General features: G+C 46.9%; 1 protein-coding gene across 1 annotated transcript in view; it reads right to left on the bottom strand.

Moving 5' to 3' along the window:
- Positions 1-20,632, bottom strand: part of Marchf3 (membrane associated ring-CH-type finger 3) — a 145,281-nt gene that overhangs the window by 2,156 nt on the left and 122,493 nt on the right. Inside the window, exon 4 of the mRNA XM_005069097.4 lies at positions 4,919-5,128. Within this exon, the coding sequence (XP_005069154.1) occupies positions 4,919-5,128 (210 nt within the window). The remainder of the gene's footprint in view (positions 1-4,918; positions 5,129-20,632) is intronic.

The raw sequence follows: 20,632 nt of genomic DNA, 5'->3' as shown, positions 1-20,632 counted from the left end.
GGGAGTGGCCAATCTGATGGTGTGAATGCAGTTTCTCTGTAAATAAAGGAAAACACGAGCTTTGATCAGAAAGGCTTGTGTGGAGGACCAGGAAATCCAATGCTAGGCCTAACATCTTGAGGTGAGGAAGCACATGCCCAGCTGAGTGCCGGGGAGGTCTGGGTATGAAAAGTATAAGCTTTCAACGCTCACAGATGCACTTCTTCCAAAATGCCCCGACCATGCTGGAGTGAACCCATTTTTTTTCCCCCTGGAGGCAGGGCTTCTCTTTGTAGCCATGGCTGTCCTGGAAATCACTCTGTAGACCAGACTGGCCTCGAGATCACAGAGAGCCATCTTTTTTTTTTTTTTAAAGCTTGATTCTCTTGTATCTATTCTATGATGCTGTTGCTGGTGCCTCCCTGCTGCCCAGGGCCAAGAGAAAGAAAGACAGGAACACAAGCAAGTGCTGAAGGAGGGTGAGCAACCCGAGAAGTCCCGACCCCGGAATCTGCTGAAGCTGGCTCTCCAGTCAGCAGGCCCTCAGTGCTCAGCGCCAGCGTCAGCTGGAGGTAGCGCCGCGTGTGAGAAGGGACTGTGGACCAGGCAGGCAGCAAGCAGGCACACAGGGCTGGAGTGTCCCTCCTCCACCTAGTGGCTGCCTACCTTTGTGAAGTTGTCACCTACAAGCTTTATAGACTGTGCACCTGAGGTGCCCGCACACTCTTGCATGGACATCAGTGTTCTGGTCCTGGGTTTGTTTTTTTTTTTCCAGATTAGAAATATGAAAAGGATGGCAATAAGTTTGTGACGGCTTCCTGAGGTACTGGAAAACCGAAGAGAGGTTGAGCTGTTTCCTTTAGGCCAGCTCAACGTGGGAGTGTGTTAGAACTGGAGAATTCTGGCCCCCACCCAGGCCTACGGGATCAGATTTGGCCTAACAGGACCCCAGGTGATCTGAAGGGACACTCAAGTCTGAGAGGTGCTGATCCTAGGGACAGCAGGTTCCCTTGTTCTGTGATCACACACATACACTGGCTCATTTGTGTAGACAAACAGATGAGACCATATCCATCTATTTAATTACTGTTAACTACCGAAATCTGCAGGCAAATTCAATCAATGAGAACATCTTGAAGATGACTTCTCAGGGAAAATAAGGGAAGTTGAATACAAGGCAGAGGAGACCACACGCCTGCAGTGGCCCCAGGCTAATCTTTGCTCCTGTTTCCAGATGCTCCAAGATGCCCCCTCCTTACCGTGCAGTCTTATAGTGGGGAGAAGGGAAGTCACTTTAGAGACTTGAAGAGAAGTGAGAAGACCGCAAAGATGCTGCGAGGAGAGAGTCAAGAGCCTCACTCCAATTTTAATCTCTGGGGTTTTCGGGAGAGGGTGGAGGATTGTTATTTTAAACTACTATTGCTTATGGATTGATTTCCAAAGTTTATTAGCTCAGTCACCTAAGGACATTAAGCTCCTCCGGATGGGGTCTGCTTACAGTGAGCTCTGATCACATGAAGGTTGAAGGAAGGGGATGTTAGCAGCCACACCTCCTTTCAGGGAGGCAGCTGAGGAATTGAAGGCCCGTGGTGACATCCTGGAGCCTTTGGGAAATTTAACAAATCTTCTCTTGGGGAGTTTTGGCATGACTAAAACATGCGGATGAGCCCAGGTTCTGGAGTGTCCTTCCTGTAGTGGGCCCAGCTCACTTGCCTGGCTGTAGCACTGAAAAGGAAAGGACTGTGGGAAAAGTCCTGCTTGTGCCAACTACGCTGACAAAAGCAGGGGAAGATCTCTGCTCTGGCTCCTGCCTGTAATCCCCAAACTGCAGAGACTGAGGGATGAGGATAGCCATGGATCAAGACCAGCCCAGGCCACAGAATCTGACAACAAAAACCTTCAACCGCAAAGAACAGCCACCCCCACCAAAAAAAAAAAAAGCCTGAAGAAAATGTTGTGAGCCAGCTCCTCAGTGAGCGTGGGCTGGCAGGATGTAGAACTAGAGACTCCTTTCACATCCAGAATTTAAATGATCAACCATGGGACGAGGAGTCTAGACAGGGACTGGCCCTTCATTCATTGGGTTGGGCCTTGCAGCATTAGTAATGTGTCTTATGGAGAGATGCCTGGTGCCACGGCACTGGACTCTTCAGCCTGTACGAGGCTGACACCCAGTTCACCAGTGTCTTTATGCTACCTGCTCTCAGCTGTCTGTTCACAGACTTAAATTCGTGTATCTCCCCCTAAACCCTGGGGAGTGGAGACTCTTGAGGGCCTGGCCTCCTGTGTTCAAGGTGGGTTTATAGAACACAGCAGATTGCCTGCAGCAGGCCTCCAAGGCCGCAAGATGACAGGGTCCTTGTCCTTGTGGCCATGAGTTACCAAAGGCACTTGGAGGTTTGTAGTGTGAGTGTTTGTCCCTTGTCACAGCACCTGGCTGAGAGGCTCTTTCGGGAAGGGCTCCTCTGAGGAGCCAGGCCTGGACTGATGCCGTGTTTGTTTATCTGAGACATTTTCACAGCATATTCTCCTTAAGCTTGACAGCTTGTTTACAATGGGCTGCTGCCGGAGGGCACTTTCCAAGTGCTGTCAGCTCCTGAATTACGGCTTTTGCCAGGGCTGCTCAGTGCGGCATTTATCTAGGAAAGAATTATTCTATATTCAGTGACCTATTGCTGAGCTGACTGCACCGTGTGTGTGTGTGTGTGTGTGTGTGTGTGTGTGTGTGTGTGTGAGAGAGAGAGAGAGAGAGAGAGAGAGAGAGAGAGAGAGAGAGAGAGAGAGAGAGAGAGAGAGAGAGAGAGAGAGAGAGAGAGAGAGAGAGAGACACCAGTCAAGGTGGAGGAGAGTCATTCTTCCCCTCGTGTTACTCTGAATCTTCTGGCAGGCTGGGGGAAGGTGGATGTTGGAGGAGTACATTTTCTACCCATTTTCCCCTAACTATTCATCATCTCTCTCCTCATTTCTCCATCACTCCTCCTCGTTTCTTATCTGGCAGGGGTACACTTTACCCCGCATGTTCTTAAGATCTCAGTTGGTTCTGGAGGCTCAACACGTGGACTTCACTTTTCTTCACTTTTCACCGTAGATATGGCTCAACGAAAAATCACAGACCCAGAAAAACATAAATGCGGCATAACAAAAACTCCCCTGCGCTTAACTGCTACTTTCAAAGTAGTTTACTGTGTACTCCTTTGCTTCTACTTCATGATACCAAGGGAAGGGGGTCATGAGAGGGATGATGAAGGCTCAGAGAAGTGACTTTACAGTGGGCAGCAGACAGAGTGGGGTGTAGTTAGACTGCTCAGCAGGTGTGTGTGTGTGTGTGTGTGTGGTGTTTCTGTGTGTGTGGTGTATATATGTGTGTGTGTAGGATGTATGTGTGTGGTGAGTGTGTGTGTGGTGTGTGTGTGTGTGGTATATATGTATGTGGTATATGTGGGGGGGTGTATGTATGTATGCATGTATGTGTGTGTAGGGTGTATGTGTGTGTGTGTGGTATATATGTGTGTGGTATATATGTATGTGGTGTATGTGTGTGTGTGTATTTTTATATGGGGTGTTGGGGATTTGAATTCAGCTCCATTGGACTTATGTACTCTTACCCACCGAGCCATCTCCCCAGCCCTGCTTAATTTCTTATTTCTAGGCATTCTCTTATCACAGTGGAAGCCTGGGATCAGTTTCCTTGTTTCATTTATAGAGAAACAGGATACATTTTAAAAAAGCGTGGGCCATCACAGGAGGAGAAACTAGTAGGGCTTCATTATCTGAGAATTGAATTTCTTAGCCAACCAGAAGTCTCCCTGAGCCCTTGGCATCAGAATGCACCCTGTTTACTACTGTTTAAGTCATGTCCCTCTTCCAGAGGCTGAAATGTGTCTCCTGACTGTCTGAACATCACCATGGGAGGGGAGGGCCAGAGCCGGAAGAGCTCATGATGAGTAATAGGGAAATGAACAGAGGGTCTGATTGGCGGCGGAAGGGGGGGTGGGGAGGGAGGGAGCAGGGAGCCAGGAACACTGTGAGGCGTGGACACGGTGCTATGGGACTTGGGAAGGGCGCACTATTGACAGGAAATACTACTGAATAACAATAGGACGTGCTCAGATTACAACAGAGCCACACAGCAGACTCAAGTCAGGAAGCAGGAGGCTGGCTGGCCCGTGGACATATTCTGGAGGGTGGCAGCTTCCCCCCTCAGCCCTTCAGCTCCCACTGGGCAGCTCAAAGAGGGAGCAAGTGGTGAGCTTTGTGGGGGCCTCCAACTGGTGTCCCAGCAATTGGTTTATTGCATGGAGTTTAATGAATGAAAAAGGGAATGCTTAAAAATTCTTCTTCATACACAGCAAGGACACTTATTGGGAAATTGCTTTTCTTCAGTGGCAGCGAAAGTCTTCTCAACTAGATAAATTAGTGCCTTTATGGGCAGTGGACTCAATATCCCAACGCACGGAATAATCATCAGAGAGTGCAGCATCACGTCCAGTAAAGACTCTAGACTGTCAGGACGCAGGAAGGAAATAGCCAGCAGGCAGGATTCATGATCTGTGCAGGAGGCTGCAGCGCTGCAATCCTTCATAACCTACCACCGGCCCAGCAAAAGCGAGAAGCAGCTGCAGACAGCAACCGCCATGCCTCACACGCATTGGAATCCTAGTCCTCCAGAGAGGACTATGGGGCGTGGGTCTGAGTGGTGAGGGCTGGGAACCTGGTTTTCTTTATTGGATGTGCTCTTCCTTGCAGTGTGTTTACACATACGCTCCCGCTCATATTCTCAGGGCCCCCAGCACCTCCAAACCACACAGGTGCGCCATGCCAGCATTTGAAGGCCGGTTCTCAATTGGGCCGGTGAGATGGGCTGCAGACACGAGGGAGGTTTGTGCCTGCGGTGCTGCCAGCTCTAGCCACCCAAACCCCAGCCACGGACCATACTCACTAGTGTCCAGAAGAGGTAAATAGTGAAGAGTGCCACAGTGAGTGCAATCAGTCCAACGGCCTCCAGCCGACTACTAAAGTGCAGGTGGTCCACGGCGCCCCGCAGGCACAGCCAGCCTGAGATGGTAGCCAGGGGTGTTATAAACAAGAAGCACACCATGTCTCCGAACAGAGTCCGCTTCTCGTGCTGGGGGCCAGGGTTTCTGAGCCACTGCCAGAAAAAAAGACAGAGAGAAAAAGTAAGGAGAAGGTTGGGTAGCAGCAAGGGGTGGGGGCTCTCAAGCTGTCTTTGCTTCGGGGTCTGGGCAAAGGCGCTCTTGACCCACCTAAGATGATAAGGAAGCATCGAGGGCTTGCTCTCACGCCTCCGTCCCTCGAATAATAATGACTACAGTTTGTAATGTCCTTGCTGAGGATGACCTGCTTTCTGTGAAAAGAGTTCAATGGCTGCTGCTATGAATTGCAATGATCCTATGAGGGCAGAGGAAATGTAACTCTACTGTGTTCTGCAGTGAGAGGTCCCCCAGATTTTCATATGCGAGGCCGTGGTCCCAGGGTGGTGATGTGAGGTACTCTGGAACTCTGGGAGGTGGTGCCTCAAATGGAGGCAGCTGCAAAGGTTATCAGGGTCATGGCCTCCAAGGAGGTCATGGAATGTGGGTTTCATTCCTTTGCTTCCTTAGGATGATACCACTTGCTCTGACACGTGCTCTGATCCTGATATGCTGCCTCATCAGAAAACCAAAGCAATATGGCTGTCAACCTTGGCCTTGCACCCTCAGAATCACGGGCTTGAGTAGAACTTTCCTCTTAAGTATTGATTGCTTCAGGGATTGCCTGTCAGTGATGGGGAGCTGACTACTGCAGACGGTAACAGCCAAGGTCCGAGCCCTGTGCACATGCACCCTCGGCTTTCCTGTGCCTTGACTTTGAGAGTGTGTGCAGAGGAGGGTTAGCTCACTTAAGACCACCTGTGACTCCCTGATAGTGCTGCGAGAGTGTGCGGATAGACCAGGATGAGAGCGTCTTGTTGAAGGACTATGAAGAAAATATGGACTGCTGTAACCCCACTTGTTAAAGGATGAAGACCTGGAACTGCTTCCCCAAGCACAGTCTACAGAGGATTGTAATGCAATTCTGCATTTACATATTGGTGTCAGCATTTACCAGAAATGAAGCCCAGTGGCTTTTCTAAGATTACCATGAATGCACAACCTATCACACTTGTCCCATGTAGTGAAGAGGCCAATTAGGCCTGAGAAGTGAGGTTCTGTAGGACAGGTGATGGGGTAGGCTGGATTGACATTGTGTACTCTGTCTTCCATCGTGTCCCCAACAAGTGCCTGCATTGTTTTTCTGGTGGCACATGCCCAGAACTGCCATTTGATGGTACCAAAGAGAAGCCCTGAAGGGTGCTGAGGAGAGACCCTCCACTGGCCAGGGCAGTAGTTCCTACGACACTGTGATGGGCTTACAAGGGAGATGGAATGCCTGGAGAGGAGAGGGAGGGAGAGTCACACGTGAGGACAGAAACAAAACACAGCGGCTGCTCAGAGGGAAGGCAACTGGGGCTGGAGCGGCAGAAGCCTCAAGAATAAACAGAAGGGGCGGGGACAAGGCACAGAAAACGACTGTCCTTCTCTGTGGTTGCCTGGATCCTAGCACACCAGCTTCTAGTGACCCCCTGGAAAACTGGGTGGGATGCCGGAAGAAGTTAACGTCAGCTCAAAAGTGGGCCCGAATTAACATTAGGACACAGACAACAGGGAGTCTGCTTGTTTGTGACTATGAATCCCACATTATGAAGATTTAACACAGATACCCAAACGATCAAGAGCAGTTATATTAACCCTGCCACGTGCTGTCATGCCACCTCACACATTTCAGAAACTTCAAAGAGCTCTCATTAATTAACATTTTCTTGCCTAAATACTGGCATTGCCCCTAAGAAGTAGAGAATATACACAGGGCATTATTATCCCAATTTTACACACTCTGTAAGGCTGAATGGTTGTGCCATGTGACCCAGAGGCTGCAGTGAGGAGATGACCCGTCAGGCTCTCTCCATTCTCCATGTCATCCACATACGATTATTAGTAAAATATTTGGAAATTTAAATTGCAAGACATTACTCAGGCTCCTAAAACAATGGTGCCCAAAGTTTAGCAGAACAGTCCCCTTAGAGCTGGGTTTTCCCAGACAGGAAGTTGGCACACTCACCTCTGCACCCATGGTTACAGGAACACGGGCCTCAGTAAACGTGCTACTGTGTATGGAGACTGGCTCATTTCCTTGGCTGCAACTTCCCTTTCTATTACTGGGGAATTCTGAACATGCTTTATCTATTTAGAGACAGGGTCTATGTATCTCTGGCTGGTCTAGATCTTGCTCTGTAGACCAGGCTGGCCTCCAGTTCACAGAGATCCATCAACCTCTGCTTCCAAACATCAGGAATAAAGGTGTAAGCCACTATGCCTGGCTGACCATATTTTATTACTGTACTATCTATAAGCTTTCTGACAATATCCTGTACAACAGATGGTCTGGATATGGAAGGAAATAATTATGAATCAGTGTTTACTTGATAAACATGTTAGATTTCTATTTATTTGTTTATCTAATCTATCTTTGTGCGTGTGAGTGTGTGTGTGTACATACTATGGTGCATATGTAGAAGTCAGAGGACAGACATGGGTGTTGGTCCTTTCTTTTTACCTTATTTGAGACAGGGTCTCTTAGTTTATACTGGTGGGTGCACCAGGCTAGCCAGTACATGAGCTCCTGGGATTTTCCTGTATCTTGACCCCATGTTCCTGGAGTATGACAGGGGAGGCAGGTTACGGATAGATATCACTGTATCTGCCTTTGTGAGGTTCTAGGGATCCAAACTCTTGGTCTTTACCTTACACATGGCAAGTGCTTTAAACACAGCACCATCTCCCCAGCCCTATATTTATCTGGTAAAACAAAGACACAGGGACTGAGGATGAAGTCAGAGGAAGAGGGAATGAAAAGCTTGCACAAGGCTTGCACAAGGGTTCAATCCTCACTGCTTCCCTTCCTCCATAAAAGTGAAAACAAGTGCGTGACAGACACAGTGGAAACTGCCTGTCCCTGGGTCTTGTGTTGTAACGGCTCCCTGATTTTCTGTTCCCTAGTGCAGCCCACGTTGTATGTCTCCGATTGTACTGTTTTTGGGAGGACCTGCTTACTTTGTTGATTATATTTTGATGAGGTGTTCTTAGTACTCTTATGCAAAGTATGTGTTGTCTTTGAACCCCATGTGTCACTCGCCTCTCACTCTCCAAGCAAGAAGTGTGGCAGTAATTTGCTGTTGAGAAAAAAACAGGGATAAAGACCTGTATACACCAATGCAGAGGTATTCATTCAAGTAGAGTTTGTAACAGAGTATTTGATTAATTTCAATTTCTAACACTATGACATCTAAATCAATTATAGAATTTACTTAAAATCATATTATCAAGTGATAATTTATAAACATGGTATACTGCTGAGCAAAAAAAAACCTCTTCTGGACAGAATACATACTCTGAGCCTATGAATGTAGATATATCTACATGGACAAAGAAATTTAAGCTTACTTAGACATGTTATATTGCATGGACATGACTAGAGGGGTACTCAACAAAATAGTAGCTATACCTGGAATGGACTTATGAGATTATGAGTAGTTTTAAGATTTTATGAAACATATTTTGTTTTTCTGAAATGAACATGAATCATATGGCTGTACCTACATTTCCTTTGTACAGAACACACACACACACACACACACATTTGGAGGGAGTGGGGAAGGGAAGGGGAAGAAGGAGAGAGAGAAAGAGAGGGGGAGAGAGACACAGAGAGAAACAGAGAAGGGGGTGGGGGAGATTGAAGAGTAACAGACAGTGGGGTAGGCAGGTGTCTAGCTAGTGCACAGCTCCAATGCATTAAAACACTGGAGTCACAGCTGGGGCAGGCTCAGTGCTAGGAACTTGGTGTTCATTGTGTATCATCTCACAGAGTGCTTACAACACAGCTATGGCATTGAGCCTGCAGTGTTCCTCACCTCACAGATACAGATACGGGGAGCAGAGGCCTTCATAACCTAGCTAAGGAGAATGAATGTTAGAGGTGGGATTCAGACTAGCCTCCACTTGTTATTCCTCGATTTCCATATTAACATTTTCATTTTACACCAAATGAAAACCGTGTGTGAGTACATGTGTATGCTAGGTGGTTTTCAACTTAGGTGAGACATGGTAAGTCATGCTAATTTTATGGTGTGCAAAGCAGGGTTTGGGGGGATGTAAATAAAGTTGCTGAATGGTTGGCTGTCCAGGATGTGATCATGGTAATTTTACAAAATTTCCTGGGCTGCTGCTTTGATCTGTGTTAATTCTTTTATCTAACCAGAATGGGGTCCAATTTCTGGGCATTTAATCTCACAACATTATCATGCACATTGGCCTAATTCATAACAGGCAAAGGGTTGATCTCAATTACTGTGCTTTGCTTTTCTGTTCTTTGTATGACTTCTGCTTCTCTGTCAGTCACACGTTCTGTATACCGAGGGAGGTGCAAATTCTGCATGCAGGAAACGGCAGCAGGGAAGGTACAAGCAGCCTTGATTTTCCTGCTGGGTGTCATCTATACTAGCATAGCCTAGGACAGTGCTGGCTGCATACGGGGTACTTAATCCTCAACCAATGATAGCAGCTTGTCTCCTGAGCCCTCACTATACATTATCTTATATGTGACATATAATAACTCATACAACAGTTTTTGAAGGAGGTAAGGTGTACGAGAGTGGCCTTGGCTTCTGTCTCGGGTAACCTAGCTCTAGTGAGTGTGCTCAGAACCATTCTACGGTATCCTCTCCTTGGCAAACACCGAGGTGGGAGAGAACGATCACATCCTAATAGTTCTTACCAGTACAAAGAGCATGTGCTCATGGTGCTTACCCCAGTGTGAGACAGCACCATGGTCACCAGTGATGGACGGTTTAATCTCCCTCCTCAGCTCACACCTGGTGGTTAGTTGCATTTTAAAGACTAAGGTCACTGCCAAGGGGATACTAACCAGTTTGGCATCTTTCATCTGACAGGCAGACCCCAGCGGCTGCCAGAGGCATTCTTCCTGTCTTGTTTTCTCTGGCACCATACAAAAAGGAGGCATCCAGGCATGATGACTCATGTCTACAGCCCAGCATTTGGGAGGTAGCAATCATCTGGGGCTACCAAGTGAGATCTTGTCTCAAAAAGCCCAAACAAACAAATGAACAAACCAACCAACCCATAAGGCAGACAAAAGCTTTTTGCTGTTGAAATACCCAGCAGCTAGTGGAGCTGCCCACTTTTCTATGGAAATCCCATTTTAATCACCAACTTGTTCCTGAATCATGATGCTGATCTATTCTTGGAAATAAGTTCAACCAACAAACAAACCAAGGAGAAACCCAACTGTAATTAGCAGATAGGGCTGGAGACAGTCTGGGGAGTGAGTGCAGTGGTCTACTACGGGTGGCTCGGTCTCACTCCCTGACTGCGATGACCCTCTCAGGTGGGTCAGCTGTGGGTTCAACCTAATTACAGTGGCTCTGTGTTAGGTCCCTAACTGGAGGGTGGGTGTGAGGAGATGATAGTAGACTGGGCCTTGAGGACTCCAAGTTAATCAGCTTATGTGTCCAAGCTAGGAAGGACGCCTAGTAGGTGAGTGCACCAGAACCAGATCACATTCTGGTGGTTGATAGTTCCAATCAATTATAACCCCCCCAAATCTCCTTAATGAGAAGCCATCATGAAAATGAAAGAAACTGGGAGAAGGACATTACCACAAGTTCCTGGAGCTGGACTTGAAGCAAAGTTGTAGAGTGCACACCCACTCAGGGAGCTTGTCTGAAAGGCCCTTGGCAGAATTATCAACCCAGCGCTACTGTTCTTGGGGTAGTTTTTTTAAATTTTATTTATATTTCAAGTACATTGGTGTTTTGCCTGCATATATGTCTGTGTAAGATCCCCTGGAACTGTGAGCTGCCATGTGGGTGCTGGGAATTGAACCCCGGTCCTGTAGAAGAGCAGCCAGTGTTCTTGTTGGGATACTTCTTACTTGGGGATTGCACGCATTCTAGGCTGAACTGTCTCAATTTGTCCGTGGAGCTGGAGCATGGAGTGGGGGCAGTGTGATGAAAAGTGATGTCAGGTCTGCTGTAAGTTTAAAAACCGAAGATGAACCTGAAAACCACGCTTTTTCATTTGCCTGCAATCAAGAAGAGGGCACGACCAAACACTCCTACCAGCGTTTGAGCCTCTGAACCCCACAGGCTGGCAGTGTGTTTTCTGGTCAGCTGGAGCTGGGCAGCAAGAAGCCTGACTCTAGGGATGCTGAGGAGATGCTTGAGGCAGATGCCGGTGCAGCCGGGCCTGAAGCAGCGCACCTCACATCATAACTTATCAGAGGATTGCTGAAGCCTTGGCCTCCTTCCAAAGCTCTAGCCATACACATCCGACAGCCCACTCAACATGGCTGCTACGATGAGTAACAGACAACTCAAATGTCATCTGTCTGACGGAACCAGCCTGAGCCTTTATTTCCAAATCTTCTATTTATCAGTAAACGACAGGACTGCTGCCCTCCTCACTGAAGAGTCCTGTTTCCTATCCCACTCTTGTAGCTCTCCCGGAAGTCCTGCTGTTACTACCTTAAAAGGACAGCTATGGTCCCCACCGCTACCAGGTCATCTGGTCCCTATCATGCCCTGCCTGGAGACTATACCTCCTGGCTCCATCCCTGGCCAGCCAGAAACAACAGTGATTGTCATCTGGAAATACAGAACAGAGCCTGTACCATTGATTTACAACTCCCCAGAAGTCAGGACAAAATCCAACCTGCTGGGAAATACCCTGCCATCCTATCCTGCTGTTCTGATAGGCTCCCACTAACTTCCCCTTCATTTTACCCTTTACCCGTAGCTGCTCCCACACAGAGAACAGGGTTCAGCCATGTTCCTTATCATTTAATTCTTAGCTCATGGAAAATGCTTCTTACAGGGCTGGGGGGATGATTTTGGATCCCCAGTACCCATGCAGAAGCCAAGCATGATGTGTGTTCATGTCGCCCTAAAGCTTGGTGGGGAAGGGAAGAGCAAAAGGCAGAGACAGGAGATCCTGAGGCTTACTGAAGAGACCCTGTCTGAACCAATAAGGGGGACGGCAATAGAGGAAGACACCTGGCGTCCCCATCCACCCCACAGTGTTCACACGCACGAACACACGCACGCACACGCGCACACACACACACCTGTGAACACGTGACATATTTTCTAGAGGATACTGAATGACTGTCTCTCTCTCACACACACACACACACACACCTGTGAACATGTGACATATTTTCTAGAGGATACTGAATGACTGTCTCTCTCTCTCTCTCTCTCTCACACACACACACACCTGTGAACATGTGACATATTTTCTAGAGATACTGAATGACTATCTCTCTCTCTCTCTCTCTCACACACACACACCTGTGAACACGTGACATATTTTCTAGCGGATACAGAATGACTGTCTCTCTCTCTCTCTCTCTCTCTCTCTCTCTCTCTCACACACACACACATATACAAATGCTGAGTATATTTAGTGCAGCTTGTAAGTATATGGTTTCAGAAATTCTCCACTTTCCATCCACCCAAATCTATACCCCCCTTTTTCCCCAGTAGAAAACAGTCATCTGAAACAAAAATAAATAAAATAAGACAAAAATAAAAATAAACCAGGATAGTACAAAACAAACAGAAAAAACAGAGCCAAAGAAAAAGGTCACAACAAACACATGTTGGGCCTAAAAAGGCCCGGGCACAAGGCCTGGTGGAATTTCCTGAGCCTGGCTAGAGTTCTCTGCATAGGAGTATCTCAGCAAATCTGCCTCTGCCCAGCTACTGCTAATGTGGTGGAATGTTATTGACCCTCACCTCACCCCATCCTGAGGTCCCCACCCTCTTTCTCAACCCCATATAAGCACCGGTGACTAGGAGGGGGGTCTGGGTCGTCCACACTCACCATGCTGCTCAGCCCCCGGGAAGTGACCGTCTGGACTGGCCCTTCCCACAGCCCTGACTGCCAGAGGCCCCGGCAGAGTGGCGCCCGAACAGGGACCCTGGCAAGCACATAGATGTAGAGACATGGTATGGAAATCCCATAAAAATCAGAGACCATAACATATAAACAACAGACCTATAAGTAATATGAGACCCAAAGTAATCTGAGACAAAAAAACCTCCAAAAATGCCATTCAGTTTGTGTTCTTTTATGTTTTGTTTTGTTTTTAAAAATAATCATTTTTGGCTGGGTGTGGTGGCACACACCTTTAATCCCAGCACTCGGGAGGCAAAGGCACGTGGATCTCTGAGTTTGAGGCCAGCCTGGTCTTACAGAGGGAGTTCCAGGACAGCCAGGGCTATACAGAGAGTAGATGTCCTGAAACAAATATTAAAAAAACAGCTCATTTTTAGTTTATGTGTATGAGTCTTTGTGTGTATACCTGGTTCCCTCGGAAGTGGTGTTTTGGATGGTTGTGAGCCACCATGTGGGTGCTGGGGACTGAATGAACCCTGGGTCCTCTGCAAGAGCAGCAGACATTCTGAACCACTGAGCCATCTCTCTGGCCCCAGGGACTTTGTTCTTGTTTATTTATACTTGGCTTGGCCTGTAAGCAGTGCTGGGACATGTTAGACACTTAGTGAACATGAACCAGTATATAAGCTGTCAGCATCCCTGACCAGAGATGATCCTATGGCATTAGTTAGACTAATTAAATTGACTGGATTTTGCTGTGTGCAGACACCAAGTCATCAAGTTCATTGCTTTTAGTCTTCTAGACTAAAGACAACCATACACAGAAAAATCTCACTTGATTTCTGAGACAAATAGCTACTTTGTTGTTGTAAGATGAAAAACCTTTAGCTTCTATTCAAGCTTTTTTTCTAAGATGAAAATGACCACAGGTCATGAAATAGCATGAGAAACCCAGAAAAATTATTCAAGGTCCTTAGTACTCATTTGATTTCCCTCCCTCCCTCCCTCCCTCCCTCCCTCCCTCCCTCCCTCCCTCCCTCCCTCCCTCCCTCCCCTCCTCAGAAACTGCCTTGAAATAACAGAGAAGTCCACAATACCAAATATCCATCTAAAAATTAAACAACTCTAGTTTAACCAGAAATATGCACTGATTGTTTCTCGAGTGCCCACTGTTTTGCTGAATGTAGTAATGCTGGCTAGTGTCATTATTCCTGTTCTTGATAGAATATTAAGAGGTCGAGTCGCCTGTTCAAGGTCGTCTGGGTGAGGAGCCCGTACTTGAAGGCTCCACTCTCTTAGTGCTCCTTTCCCCTTGCTTTTGCTCTACCTGAACTCCTAATCTTTATTTTTCATTCTTTCCTACGTAGATAGTGTTGAGGAGGCGGTGGACAGAGGATAAAACGCAGGCTTGACAGAGGGCGTGGGACACAGTTCCCTTGTTCCCATGTAGGTTTCTCTGACACTGGACTTTCATCAAGTTCTTTCACCTCTTAGGGAGTAAGAAGTGGGAGTCTTCCTTAGCGGGGAGTAGAAGGAGCGGCTCTTTCATGGAGAGACGAAGACCCTCCCTGCTTGTCACAGAGACGACACAGAACTTGTAGGCTCCCACTTGATTTGGAAACATCAGGCTGACTAAAGAAAGCACATCATCCTTCAGGCCTCCCCTCTACGAGCTCTGGGTGTGTGTGCGTGTGCGGTAGCTTACTCTATACCTCCCCACGTGTGGAGCAAGTAGCTGAAATCTCACGAGGCAGACAACGGAACAAAGAACTCACCATCCACCACTCCAGGGAACCCATGTCTCTCTCAGATTGGGACACACCAGCACGCAGCAGCACCAGTGTAAATGACCCCAGTCCTACTTTCCATTTCTTCCTCTCCTCCCAGCCCACATCCAGTCTATCAGCAAGTCCTGTCTTCTGGATGAGTGCCTGTCTCCCAGTGGCATTACTTCCTCCCCCACCCCAGTAGGTTCTCACTGCTAACGCAAGCCGGCTTCAGATTCGGCATTGGTTGGCCTTGGCCTCCTGTGTGCCGAGAGACTGACAGCAGTAGCACCTGCTGTTAATGCCATTTATTACTTTCCCCCCAAATTTCCTTTTTGTTGCATACTATTCGATAATACTGTGTGAAGATGTTTCTGTCCTTCCTCACCTGCCTGAGGCATCTCCTGATTGGTTTAATAAGGAGCTGAATGGCCGGTAGCTAGGCAGGAGAGGACAGGCGGGACTTCTGGGGAGAGAGAGGGACTTGGGGGAGAATCTGAGAAGCTGAGATTCACTGGCAAGACACAGTGGAATTGGGTGCACTGTACCGAGGAGAGGTAGCACGCCGCGTGGCGGAACAGAGATCGGCATAAACAGGCTAACTGAAGTTGTAAGAGCTAGTTGGGAGCTAGCCTAAGCTAAGGCTAAGTTTTAATATTTAATAAGCAGTCTCTGTATCATTATTGGAGACTGGCAGTCCACAGAAAGACCTGTTATACCTTTTTATTTTCTTTGCTGAGCCACACAGTAATCTTTTTTTTAAAGATTTATTTATTTATCACATATACATGTTCTGCCTACATGCCAGAAGAGGACACCAGATTGAATTGTAGATGGTTGTGAGCCACCATGTGGTTGCTGGGAATTGAACTCAGGACCCCTGGAAGAGCAGTCAGTGCTCTTAACCTCTGAGCAATCTCTCCAGCCCCCACACAGTAATCTTTCACACTCCTCTGTTCCTGTTATCCTAGAAGCCAGTTTCTATAAGTAGCAAAACTGTACCACTTCTTATGCTTAAAATGCCACATTCTCTAAAGATTCTTGAATGTTTTGGTATTTATATACACAGACCCAAGGGATTCATGGTAGGCTTACAGGATCTATGGTTTTTGATAGGGGAAATCTCATTTTTAGTTTTACAAACTCTAACTGCAGAAAATCTCAATGTCATTAGCAGTACTTGTCACCTCCAAAGCCATAGACCTTTCATGTCACATCACAACTGCCGCAAGTAGTTTGAAATATTGCTATTTCAAAGATAATTACTTGGTGTGTCACAAAATGTATTAATGAAGAAGAATTTGCCTTTTATTGCATCACCGCCTTTTAAATATTTTGATAACTACATTTTAATGTAATTTATTTTCTTCACATTCCTATATAGTTATTCTTATGCAGTTAAAAAATACAGGACTCCAGCTGGGTGGTGGTGGTGCACACCTTTAATTCCAGCACTCGGTAGGCAGAGGCAGGTGGATCACTGTGAGTTCGAGACCAGCCTGGTCTACAGAGCGAGTTCCAGAACAGGCTCCAAAGCTACAGAGAAACCCTGTCTCAAAACCAAAACCAAAACCAAAACCAAAAACCGAAAACAACAACAAAAAAACTAAAAAAATAAACAAAAATACAAGGCTCCCACAGACAGCCAAAGGTCCAGGAAGAAGTTCAAGCATGTCTAATCTAGCTCTGTATATTTCTTCCTGTTTCTGCCCTGGGACCTTTAGAGTGTCTTTCCTTCTGCTTGGAACGTCCCTATCCCTGCCTCTTTCCCACAGCCGGGCCTTCACTCGCAGCTCTTATCCACAGGACTTTCCAGAGCTCTACCCACACCTCCGCTGCAGCCATTCTGTACCATGAGTGCTTCTTTCGGTGCCTGTATGACATTTCTCAGCTTCAGAAATGATCTTATTTGCATGCTCTTTTCATCCTGAACCTTCTATCCTAGCCCCTAGGCCCTCTTAGAACATTGCACACATGAGTCCTGTTTCCTAGAATCCTTAACTTCTGCTTGACAAACACTAGCTGAAGAAATAAACAGGCCTTGCAAGCCAGAGAGTTTCTCTGGGTAGAATTCAGGTGAACAGAACACACACACACACACACACACACACACACACACACACACACACAGTAGCATAGACTCATTCCATCAAATATAGTAAAGTAGGCTTTTCTAGCTACACCTGAAGAATGCAAACAGAGACAAATGTTTAGGAAGATGTAGCTGAGCTTACTGACAATAATTACAAAGAGGGCTGGGATCCTCTCAAGGCTCCACTTGAGGCAATGGCTTAAATTCACGAGCTGTGCTGGTGCTTCCTAATGCTGCTTGATAACTCTGCGCTCCAATTTCAGGGACGTCACTACTGCAAGAGTGTTCTGGGCTGTGTTGCACATCTGCATGTGCATTGTGTGAGCTGCTCATGTTCTTGGAGTTCAGACATGCTCCTCACTAGGCCTCACATAGAGACGGAAGATTCTCTCATTTGCTGACCAGCCGCCCATTCTTACTGCTCCCCATGCTTTCTGCTCCCATGGGGTTTGATGTGCAGATTATGAGAACTAGTGAAGATGTGACTCTGTCACTAAGTGGGGCAGTGTTGTTTATTTTGGTGGCATTACCTTATTATGTCCAGTACGGCGTTGTTAAACAGGGGTACTTTCAGGGAAGACATTCTTTTTTAAGACTATTATTGGTCTTGTGTGTGTGTGTGTGTGTGTGTGTGTGTGTGTGTGTATGGGTGCCTGCAGGGGCCAGAAGAGGGTATCAGATTTCCTGGAGCTAGAGCTACAGGTTGCTGTGAGCCATCCTACACAGATACTGGGAACTGAACTCAGGACTTGCATGAAGAGTAGTGAGTGTCCTTAACCATTGAGTCATCTTTCAGCCCCTAGAGAAGATTTTCTTAACGGGTAAGGGTGAGAGCTTATGTGCATAAGAGTGAGGACTGACGTGTGTAGGAGGACTTGGAGGACCCTGACTGGATGAGTAGTTGCTGTCTGGGGGAAACGTCTACTTTGGCTGGGAGGCAGACGTATTTTGAGCTTCAGAGCAGAGCCAAGTCAACCATGGAAAAACCAAATAAATAACTATCCCAGGCTCTGTGTGTGCTTGACTGAATAGTGGACTCTCCACTTACGACCACAAGTCACCCAATCATATGAATGTGGCCTTCTTGTGCGAGAGAAAGCTGCTGTGACATCTGAAAGTTTTTCTCAGTGTTCAGACTTTGGGTATTCTATGAGTGCGGGACTCACTTTTGGAGACAGATGTCTGTGCTCCCTTTCACTTTATAAACTTTTCAGATGAGGACCTCTGACTTAGGGTGAAGAGCTTGAGAAAAGCCATCATTCCTTTGAACATTTTTTGAACATAAGTGTTTACCAGACTCTCAGATACATCAGAGACACAGAAGAGGGTAAGAAGCAGTGTTTGAGAGTATTCCCATTTCCTTAAGATACTCCTTGGTCACAGTTAGGGAGCCTGCATGGGGCTGACCTAGGCCCTCTGCATATGTGTGACAGTTGTGTAGCTTGGCCTGTTTGTATGACTCCTAGCAGTGCAACCAGGACCTGTCCCTGGTGCTTAGTTGGCTTCTGGGAACCTGTTCCCCCTTGCCCAGCCTTGATGCAGGAGAAGGAGCTCGGTTCTGCCTCAACTTGATGTGTCATGCTTTGTTCAAGCCCATGGGAAGCCTGGGCCTTTCTGAATGGAGCCTGAGGGAGTGAATGCGGAGGGGGTAGATGGGAGTTGAGTGGGGAGGGACAGAAGGAGAGGAGGGAAGGGAAGCTGTGGTTGTTATGTAAAATAAATGAAAAAAGTTAATATACTACTACTACTAATAATAATAATAATACAAGATAATCCTTGGTCCAGTATAATCCTCTGGGGTTTGATGAGTTGGAGATGGGTAGTAGGGTTTGGTTACCTTAGAATCAGATTTCTCCTTAGTCTGTGAGCACCACACATCCTCTCAAAAATTAAAGGATCAAAAAAAGGCATAAAATGTGCGGTTTTACAAAAATTAACTCATAGGGCCGAAGAATAAGAAAGCAAGTACATTGAATAAACGAACGTAAGGAAAGAACTTGCTGAGCAAGAATGGCAAGGATTCAGATAATATGTATTAAAAAAACAATGTACAAATGATTTCCACGAAATGAGAAAGGATGTGAACAAGGTTTCATCATCTTAGCATGACAGTGAGAGAGCCAGTCCTGGAGGGAAAACTGCCACCCCTGCACTCACTTTCCACTCCTACCATGGAGGTGGCTGTCCCCATGAATAGGAGAGCAGTAGGTGCTTGGAACAGTGGCACAGGCCACAGCCACAGGAGATAACCGTGGGGACAGTGTGTGTAGAAATGACCAGCAATGAGGAGCAGGCAGGAAGTCCAAGGTCCTTTTCCTATGAATTCAAAGCTGGATCTTGTGAACAATGAGCCAAGAGAAAGAGGCCAACTGCAAAGGGCCTCGTCCTGGAGGCTGCAGGGGGATGACCTGTATGACATTTCTCTGGGAGGCAAGGAAAATTGGTTGTGGAGATGGTTATGTGGCTCCAGGAAAATGCTGAATATCTCTGAGTTGGTATGCTTTAAATGTGGTATTGCATGGCGTGTGACCTCTTACTCAATGCGTAAAGCTGTTACAAAAAAAGTGGAGACACGCCAGGTGGTGGTGGTGGCGCACGTCTTTAATCCCAGCACTTGGGAGGCAGAGGCAGGAGGATTTCTGTGAGTTCGAGGTTAGCCTGGTCTACAGAAAGCGTTCTAGGACAGCCAGGACTGTCTCACAGAGAAACCCTGTCTTGAAACCAAAACCAAGACCAAAACCAAAAGTGGAGACTTGAAAATGCCCTGTTTAAAAACACCCAAAGCCTTCTCCCATGGGTTCCCTCAAAGAAACCGTCCATCTTGCACAATGAGCCTTGCGGGTGTGTCCTGTTACCTTGTCACCCTTTACCTGACAGGTGTGTGTTCAGATGAACACCAGGTGTGTCTTACAGCAGCTGGGAATGTACTGTGACAAATGAGCGACCTCTGGGTTTCCATGCTAAAGTCACAGATTTAGGAATTTATCGATCCTCTAATCTCCACACATGTGTTACAGCATACATGCCAACACAGTCATGTGTACATGTGCATGCATACACACTAACAAATAGTGATGATGGTAATCTTAAAATGCACCAGGTTGAGTGCTGGGATCACAGTGGTTGGTGCTGCGCTCCCCCACCAGTCTCTTACACGCTAGTCTAACTGAGGAATAGATGTCACTGTGCTGCCCCATGCACAGGGAGAGAAACCGTTCTTGATTTCCAAGGGATTTTACCTGTCCTTTCCTCTCCTCTCACCTAGTCAGTCTGTCTCCACATTTGAGTCTCCATTCCACAGAGTCATTACATCTTCCAAAGGAGAGATTCAGTTAGAAAGGCAGGAGACTCCACAGTGTTGGGATCCTTGCCCCTCCTCCTGGGCATGGTGGTGGCCAAACAGAGTGAGGTTTAGTTTGTCAAAGACACTCACTGAAATAACTCATTCTGTCAAACTTCATCTCACAGCCTGTGAAAGACAAGCCCGAGTTTCCTCTGGAATTACTGTGTAATTGACTCGGTTCTCTGCCTCCCTTTCTTGACAAATGCAGCTGATTTGGGACAATCAGTTCTCCCTTCCCCCTTTACTTGGGTGCCGTTTGGATGCAGGCTACCAGGCTTTTGTGGTAAGTGCCTTTACCCACTGAGCCATGTTGCTGGCTCAGGGATTATCTTTTTTTTAAATTAATTACATTTTAGAGCAGTTTTTGGTTCATAGGAAAATGGAATGGAAAGTAGAGAATCCCCACACATCAGTGGCCCAACTCCCAGCATCCAATGAA

Source organism: Mesocricetus auratus, unplaced genomic scaffold (assembly GCF_017639785.1).
Source record: "Mesocricetus auratus isolate SY011 unplaced genomic scaffold, BCM_Maur_2.0 Super-Scaffold_6730, whole genome shotgun sequence".
In the NCBI taxonomy this organism is placed as follows: Eukaryota; Metazoa; Chordata; class Mammalia; order Rodentia; family Cricetidae; genus Mesocricetus; species Mesocricetus auratus.
The sequence above is the reverse complement of the archived record's forward strand: the minus strand, read 5'-3'. Positions and strand labels throughout refer to the sequence as shown.